Source organism: Pterocles gutturalis, unplaced genomic scaffold (assembly GCF_000699245.1).
Source record: "Pterocles gutturalis isolate BGI_N339 unplaced genomic scaffold, ASM69924v1 scaffold44529, whole genome shotgun sequence".
NCBI lineage: Eukaryota > Metazoa > Chordata > Aves > Pterocliformes > Pteroclidae > Pterocles > Pterocles gutturalis.
Genome location: NW_010137320.1, coordinates 1 through 8,670, shown reverse-complemented (window position 1 = coordinate 8,670; position 8,670 = coordinate 1). Strand labels below are relative to the sequence as shown.

The window sequence follows — 8,670 nt, the reverse complement described above, 5'->3', positions numbered from 1 at the left end:
CTTCCCAGCCTGTCGAGAAACGGCAGGTGGAGGGGGAAGACAGTGGGCAGAGAGCAGTGAGAGGGCTGTGGGACAAACCCCGCGGGGCAGCGTGCTTGCAGCTGGCTGTCTGGGGAAAGGGGAGATGCTGGAAAAAAGCAGGGTCATTTCTCTGTGCCCAGCTGTAGGAACCTGACTGCTAGTGCCTTGACTCAAAACCCCTTTGGCTGCCAAAGGCGGGACTGAGGCAGCTCATGACTCGGTGGCAGCAGAGGTTCCTGTGACCCACCTACTCCTGCAGGCATGGCAGGAGCCTCCCTCCTGCTGCAGGGCTCCAGGAGCTGCCACCCACAGAACTACACCCCAGTGAACAGCAAACATGGCCCTGACAGGATGTGTCCCCTTCTGCTCAAATGAGTCTGGTACTTCTGAGCAAAGATTTTTGGGTTCCCACGTCTCTCATGGCTATTCTTTCCTGCTCTATACTTCCTGGGCATGGTCTCATTGCCTCGAAGTGGTGCACCCTGTCCTGCACTGTGTGCTCTGTCCTCTTCAGGTGAGAAGGCCACTGCTAAGCACAACAGATGAGCTGTGGACATCTCTTGGGGTGGCAAGTCCTCTCAGTAGAGGCCCCATCTTGCACAGTTGAGTACTGAGTTCAGAATAGAATAGAATCATTAAAGTTGGAAAAGACCTCAAGGATCATCCAGTCCAACCGTCAACCCAACACCAGCCAACCCACTAACCCATGTCCCCAAGCACCACATCTACATGTTTCTTGAACCCCTCCAGGGATGGTGACTCCACCACTGCCCTGGCCAGCCTGTTCCAATGCCTCATCACTCTTGCAGTGAAGAAATTTTTTCTAATATCCAGCCTAAACCTCCCCTGGCGAAACTTCAGGCCGTTTCCTCTTTTCCCATCACTTGTCACTTTAGAGAAGAGGCCAGCACCCACAGTGATGCTGCACACAGAGTAACATCATCTGTGATCACGCCCATGCATTTCTCCCCAAGGGTACCCACTTAGTCAAGAAGGAATTAATTGCCCAGGTTCAGAAAAGTTCAGGTTGATCTTTGCCAGGGTGTTCCCACCACAAGACCCTCAGCGATGCAGACAGCGCCTCTGCCCAGACAAGCTCACCTTGCCTACAGGGCCAGCATCTCACAACACCCATGGCTGATCGTCCACGAGGGAAGCCTCATTGCTCAGGGCATTACCAAAAAGTTTATCTTCAAAGGGGAGAGAGCATTTATTCCTGCTCTGCTTTGAAAACTCTGGAAAGAGGTGAAGAGCTCAGTAGGGTGAGGAGAAGCGATGCCAGCGGGAAGCCATGGGGCTGGCTGCAGGAGAGAGCAGCGGGGAGCGGTGCGAGGAGTCAGCCCTGGTGACAAGGCAGCCAGGACTGCGCGTGCGGAGTCTGCAGAGGAGACGGTACCTGGCCGTGCACGGAGATGTCGAAGCGGATGCCGTAGAGTTTCAGCAGGTTGCGATAGAGCCGCCGCTGGGAGTCCCAGTAGTAGGAGGCAGTTCTGCAGGAGGGGAGGCAGTTCTGCAGGAGACGTTGGCTGTGGCTCAAAAATCCACAGGCAGTGAGGGAAGAGGGCTGCCAGTGCCAAACGATCGCCGGGGCTACCACGTGCCTGTGCACACCTTGTGGCCTTCAGCGGGCTGGGACGCGAGCGACGCACATGGTGCCATGACCCACTAGCATGGCACCACTTCAGCAGCAGGGCATCAGCGTCCTCTCAGCACCCAGCCCGGGGTGGGTCCAGTGCGTCCAGTTCAGGGTCAGCATGGCTGTGGACAGCCACACGTCCCTGCCCTCAGGCAGATAATGCCTGGCACAGCTCCAAACAGAGCAGAGCAACAAGGTGCGGAAACAACCAGAGCACCCCAGCGCTGACAGACCCTGTGCTGAGTTACCACATCCCAGTGTCGCTGCTGCTCCTTTCAGAGCATCACCCAGGAAAACCAACATCTCGAATGACTGCTGTGTGCTCATCCCACAGACCCGTGCTGCCACTGTCCCAGCACCCTCACCTGAAATTGTACCTCCTGTCCTGCAGGCTGAAGGAGTACTGCGGCTGGCACTGGGCAGCAGGGTGATCCAGGTCACAGTCCCACTTGATGCGAACTCCGATGCTCCCCCCCTGCAAAACACATGTTATTCCCAGAGAAGCACGGGATCAGAGATTTGCTGAGTGCTGTACTGCTCAAGTGTTCACAGATCACACAGAGAGACCATATCATTCCTTTAGCATTTCGGGGGTCAGTCCTGTCCCCGGACCCTTGGCCATGCCCTTGGGGAATTTGCAGTCATCTTCCATACTCTTAAAGAAAAAGCAAATACCAGCAATGCGAGGTCTCCAAAGGTCTCTCCCGCTGCCTCCACCATGTCGCGTATGTGGAAGACGGGGCAGAAAGGGCTGAAGAATGGATCGTACGTACAGCTCTTGAAATAGGTGGGGTCACTGGTTTGCAAAGCATTGCACCTGAGACAGAAGAGAGAGAGAGGGAGGTGTCACGGGTGGAGTGGGGTGTGGGAAGACAGAAAGCCCTGCTGAAGGACTGAAAAGGAGACCCTCCTGCTGGAGTGGGACCACTAATGCTCCTGCTTCGGAGGGAGACAGTCATTGCCTCACCTAAAGCCTCAGGTGGAGAGAGCATGGAGAGGAACTGGCCCAGAGGAATCACATGGGGAGTTATCCCCATTTACAGCACCCACCATGGTCCTTCCCCTCCCAGCTCCTCTCATCTCCCTCTGCCTTTGTGCTTCTCCTCCCTTTCCTGGCTCCGAGGTCCCACCGCTGTGAGATGCAATGACCCAGCCTAAGTTACCGCTCTAGGGTTGATAACGGACAGTTCAGTTGCCCCAAGCTGCGTCTCCTGCCAGAGCAGGGCAGCACAGCCAGCATGCCTGGGGCTGTGGGGCCAGTGCAGCCCCTTTGCAGGGACTAAAATACAAAAGTATATGGGGTAAAATGGGAATGACTGGCCTTGTCATGCTCTGTTTGCAATGCTCTAGACAGGTGGGAGCACAACAGTCCCTCTATTCAGGGGCTCCCCATCCCATTGCTCTTATCTCTGCAAACACACATGCTGCCAAAGCAACCAGCGTTCTCCTGAACTCACCCTCGTGAACCACAATGGACCGGGCCACCAGCTGTCCTGGATGGCACACGGCTTCTTGGCCGCCTCTGCTGCTCAGCCCCTGGGCAGACAAGCTCAGCGCAGGGGCTGGACTAAGTTGCAAGCACAGTCTGGCTGGAGCAGCATCATACTTACTTGGAGAAATTAAATTTGGTGAAGTGGACAGTATTTTTTATAAAAAGGGTGAAATTCTCCGCCTCAGCCAGTAGAGGTTTCCTGGAAAACAACCGCCAACGAACTCAAAATTTCGCACAGCAGCCACAGCAAGTCCCCATTCCCCTCGCTCTGCAGTTTCGTCTACCATCCCAGGACTTCAGCTACAACAGACAGTTCCAAGAAATGCTCTTGTGTGAATTTCTCTGGGCTTAACTGATCAGTAGATCAATGTCAAAGATCTCCCTGAGCCTGGCTGAGCCCTGGGCAAGGCCCCTGTTTACAGAGAGAGCAGAGAGAGGCAACCGAAGCTCTCAACGCCCGCTGTCCCCTGAGCCTGTGCCATACCTGGGCAGGGTGGCATTCTCCACAGGACACCAGCCATAGATCTCACAGGTGGAATGGGTGGTGTTGAACATCACACATTTCCCAGTTTTTATCCCTAGAAATGAAACAAGGCAAATCATTTACTATCCCTTTTATTGAAACATCTTCTCTGCAGCCACCCTCCTGGCATCACACCCTGGCCACAGGATCGTTCTGGCCTTCTCAGAACCTGAGCCACAAAGGTGACCCTTCAGGGCTTTCCCCACCCAACAACTTCCCTTGAGGCCGAATGACAGGGGCTGTTTTACAAAGACAAGATGCTGCTTGCTGCTGTCAGCGCCTGTCTGTCCGGCCTCGTGGCTGCAGAACGGGAACACTCTCCCTGGGTGGAAGCTGGGGCAATCCTGCACACAAAGCTTTGGCAACTGACCTCCTAGAGCCGAAACAGCTTTGTCCAGCTGAACTCACAGGGGCTGCTAATATTAATCAGCGTGAAATAAAAGCCAGGTTTTATTAAAAAAAAGGAAAAGCTGCCAATCACACAGCACAGCGGTTTCAATTCCAGCAGCCAACGTGAGAAACAAAGCAGGCTGTATGTGCACCCGCAGCACCGGCTCGTCCAGCCGTGACAGGTTGCTGTAAGGTTCTGCCAAGAATAAACGGCTGGCGAGCGCTTCCCTGCCCGCTTACAAAAAGCACTGAACTTGGGCAATCAGGCACCTTTGTGGATCTGTTTGCTACCAAACAGGATTGAAGTGATTTTATGATTTTTAACAAAGCTCCCAGTACCATTGCCACGAACCACTGGGCTTCCCATGGGACAGTCTGCATCTTCTGTGCACATCGCATTGAGAACAGCGGGGCTCTGAGGGAGACAGACAGAAGCGCTGTCACTGTGCGGTCACTCACCCACGTCTCTGTGCGGCTGCTGCTCCCGTTTCTCCAAGCACGCCCCAAGTGCTTATGGCAGACATCCACCATGTCCAGAACCCGGGCAGCCTCCAGCCAGCAAGGAGAGAGGCATCTCCTAGGGGCAGTCCTTCCCACCTGCCTCCGTGCTCTCTGGGGTGCTCGGCAGCAGAGGAAACCTCGGGAGATAGATCGGACCTTTCGACTGGGACTGGGAACGCACGTGGCTGGGTTCGGGAAGGCCTGACCGGCAGAGCCCTGTAAGCACCTTGGACAGCACCCCCACAATTCCCCTGGGGAAGGCTGAAGAGACCCGAAATACAGCCTAGCAGAAGTTCTACAGGAGACCTGGAAAGCTTCACCCTCCCTCTGGACCCACCTGATTGCCAGGAGCAGCAAAAAGCTCCTATTCCAACACCGAGAGACAACGTTAAGTGGGGGAATACCAGTAACACCCTCCCCCAGCGACTCCCAGGCCATCGCAGGAGCTTCCAGCCCACCAGAAACCCACCTCCAGAGGGGCATGGAGTCCCAAAGGCAGGTGGGGAAACCCCAGATATGGAATCAGAAGAAGCACGTCTGTCTGTCTGTCTGTCTGTCTGAGCCCCGCCCCGGGCTGTCCTGGGGCAGTCTCAGCCCTGTTTTCCTGGTGTGAGCTGAGAGGAACCACTCTCTGACGCAGCTTTGGGCTGGGGTGGGGTACACGCTGCCTAGCGGCATGGGAATCATTACGGGATGCAGGAGAGCATTTTGGGATTGTACAGGACATTTAGGGGACAGGATGTTTAGGGGAGGAAGAAAAGGCATGGAAAGGGAAGGATCTAGATGAGCTGAGAAGGAAGAGACATTGGAAAATAGAGGGATAAAAGGATGCAAAGGACTGGCTGCATGTAAAGAGCTGCCCTGCACCTCATCGGCACAGTCTGTCCTGTCTTTGGACTAAATTCCATTTCTAAATATTCTCTGGGCAAGGGGCTCTATTCTGCATGAGCATATGGGGGTCTAAATGCCAGCAGCTGGAGTGGGACTACCGGTCGCAGGGGCCCGTGTGCCTGGGAGCCATCCGCTATCGCAAGTGCAGGCGTGCACATGAACGTGGGATTCACAGCAAACATCGGGATGGATGAGCCAGCGAGGAGGTGAACGGGCCTGGGAGCAAGGCAGGGTTTCTATGAGGGAGCTCGCAGGACTACCGAAGGGACCAGGAGTCCTGTCTGACTGCTGGAGAGGGGGGGCTGCTGGATTCATGCCTCTCATCCCCGCTGATGTCCTGCTCATGGCTTGTAGGACCCACCTGTGTAATAAGCACCTATGAGAGCACTTTGCTGTCCTGGATCCCAATCAGAGGTCATGGATTCAGCCCCCAGAAGGACCCAGACAACAGATATTTGCAGACAAGTGTGTCAGTCTCTCCCCATATCCAGGGAACAAGACGCATGACAAGTGCCACTCAACAGGCAGATGCTGTGGGTGCTCAGGACATTAGAGCTGCAAAGCTTGGGAGAAATTCAGGTCCTGAAGCCTGTGACGGTGTTACAGAAAACTTAAACCCCAGCCATTCTCCACAGGCATGACCCAAACCAGGTTACACGTGCCAAAGGTGCATTGTGAGAGAAGCAAAGAGATCTAGACTCAGCTAAAAGCCCTCATAGGGCCCTGGATCTGTGCTCCTATAGCTCTCTAAACCATTGTTGCATCTTCGTTATGTAAGGGTCTAAAACCTTGGGAAAATGAGGAGTAACAAATTTTTCTAGGAATCTAACCAAGAACTGCAAGTTTGGGATGGGACAGGAGTATAAGCACACCAGCATTTAGAACAGGTTTCTTGACAATCAGGTGAACTACTACAGTTCTTCTGTTTTCAGAAGACATCCCCAATGTGCTCAGAGCAGAGCTCAGATGCTGCTCGGAGTCCACAGCCTGTGTGTTCCTGGGACAGGGGTGATTTCAGACACAGGCAGCAGAGGTCTGTGCGTAAACCCTTGGAACCTCAGGGCTGAAAGGTTTATATTTACTTTCTGTAGTCATAAATATGTGGGTATGGAATGACTTTTTTCTTAATCTTATCAGAAACAAACAATACTGATCCCCAGCCCTCCACAGCTATGCAGCCACATACCAGGGGCCGGGAAGCACGTGCAGAGCAAATCGCCAGTTGTATCACATGTGAACAAAGAAGAATGAGGCTTCTCTCAAAATCTAACACCCCTCTCATCCCCTTGGGACACGGTCTTGTGCTGCTTGGGGCTGGGACCAGTGCCGCTCGTGGGCACATCCACCAGCAGCATCTGTACCTGTAAGAGCTGAGCACAGCTGGATGTGCCACAGACCATAATCTAAATGAAACAGTCCCTTAGTGCCAGAGCTGGCATCAGGACAGAATGGATGCACTGTCTGACTAATGCCTTCTGGCTCCAAGTCTATTTTTATAATCTTCAGAGCACCTTGCACATAGAGGCAGAGGGTTTCCAACCCCTCCAAGTATTTGAGATCAACGCTGAAAGGTCTCCCTAAGAGTAAGGCACAGCTCAGCCACAGATCTGAGCTCAACACAGACATCAGCTGCTAAAACAACCCGTCCTGTGTTCGGGGACTTTTCCCTGCTCTGCCAGCACAGAATACTTTGGTAATTGAGAATATTCAGAACTTCCTGCAAAGCCAAAAGCTGTCACTGCTAAATCTTCAAAGCTTCCCAAACATGAATGTCAGCTACAGCCTCAAAGTCAGGAACCGAGAAGCTACTGGAGAGCAGCACAGGGTGGAGGCTGTGACAGGCACCCAGATACACCACGGGGCTGTAACGGCATGAAATGCTCTGTTCTCTCTGTATCCTGGGCTCGCACACTGCAAAAATAAATATCCAGAGATGCCAGTGACTGCCTGTGAGAGAACTCTGAAATGCTCTATGGCACACATTTCCCCCTGGAGACGTTCCTGCAGCGATCAGTACTCCAGGAGTTCTCGATATTTTAAGGAGGGATCATCAGCACCACTTTCCTTGACCCAAACCCAGGGCTGCTCCTCCTCTTCTGCAGCCTGCGTTTGGAGTGCAGCCCAGCCTGCAGCACAGGGCAAGCTGGGAAGCAGGATTGGGCTGGGCGCAGCACAGCGGGCCACAGCAAAAGCCAAAGGGACCATTAGGACAAACAGTGCTTGGCTCAGGCACAAGGCTGCAGCAGCAGCTTAGCTTAAAAGACATTTGCTCCTGTCTGCCAAGCGAGGTCCAGCTTGGGAGAGTTCAGCTGAGGAGCTGGCCTGAATCCAGCCTTAAAGGGAAGATTTCTCCCAGAGAACATATACCACTAAGTGTTGGCTTGACTGGGAAACCACCTAGACCTTGTGCTCTATTCCTCCTAAAAATAGGACACTAAGATGGGGAGGATGCTAGTCCTGCAGCAGAGTTATAAAGGAAACATGACACAGGTATCCATGGAGTCTGTACAGAAGAATCAGGAAAAATGGCACAACAGAGGCAAAAGAATGGAACAGCAAGTCAAGACGAAGAATATGTGTGAGAATCAAGAAGGAACGCAGGTAACAAAGGTGTTAGCTGGGGATGGCAGAGCTAATGCCAGCCACGCTGCGGAGACGGAACAGCAACAGGGCAACACAGCTCAGCCTCCCCAGAGCAGCCCTTGTCAAAGGCTGCAGAAAGCCTGTGTGATCACACAGCGTCACCACCCCTCAAGAAGCCCAGAGAGCTGGCGAGGACCCAACAGACAATGTCCCGTGTCCTCCTCATCACCACAAGGGATTGTGGCCAGGCTGCTTGGATACACGCCTTGGTTCATGCAGGCACGACAGAGCAAGTGCAAGAGAGATCTATGGAGCAAGGAGAATGAGGGGGATCAGTTCTGTCTGGAATAACAATTATTCCTTCACCTTCTCCCTGGTCTCTCACCGGGGTTTTCTGAGCTCCTGACAGCCCCCGAGCAGCAGCACTGTACAAACCCAAGCCCGTCACCCTGGGCTGAGATCGGCACAGCTTACTCACCTCGGGACAGCTGCCCTGGGCTTGCTGCGCTGTGGCGATGAAATTGGTCACCAGGAAAAACACATTTTCTCCCTGGGAGGCAAGAAAACACCTTCAGCGGGGGACTGACTCCATCCCACCCCTCAGAAGCAGAGCAAACAACCGATTTTTTTTTT

General features: G+C 53.6%; 1 protein-coding gene across 1 annotated transcript in view; it reads right to left on the bottom strand.

The window, feature by feature from the left end:
- The window catches only part of LOC104468453 (P2X purinoceptor 6-like), a gene marked incomplete at both ends in the record, with an annotated part of 9,543 nt that extends 956 nt beyond the window's left edge, over positions 1–8,587 (bottom strand). Inside the window, 7 exons of the mRNA XM_010082578.1 lie at positions 1,418–1,511; positions 2,023–2,132; positions 2,333–2,474; positions 3,268–3,348; positions 3,634–3,727; positions 4,402–4,477; positions 8,516–8,587. Coding sequence (XP_010080880.1) covers positions 1,418–1,511; positions 2,023–2,132; positions 2,333–2,474; positions 3,268–3,348; positions 3,634–3,727; positions 4,402–4,477; positions 8,516–8,587 — 669 coding nt within the window. The remainder of the gene's footprint in view (positions 1–1,417; positions 1,512–2,022; positions 2,133–2,332; positions 2,475–3,267; positions 3,349–3,633; positions 3,728–4,401; positions 4,478–8,515) is intronic.
- Between the last annotated feature and the right edge of the window lie 83 nt (positions 8,588–8,670).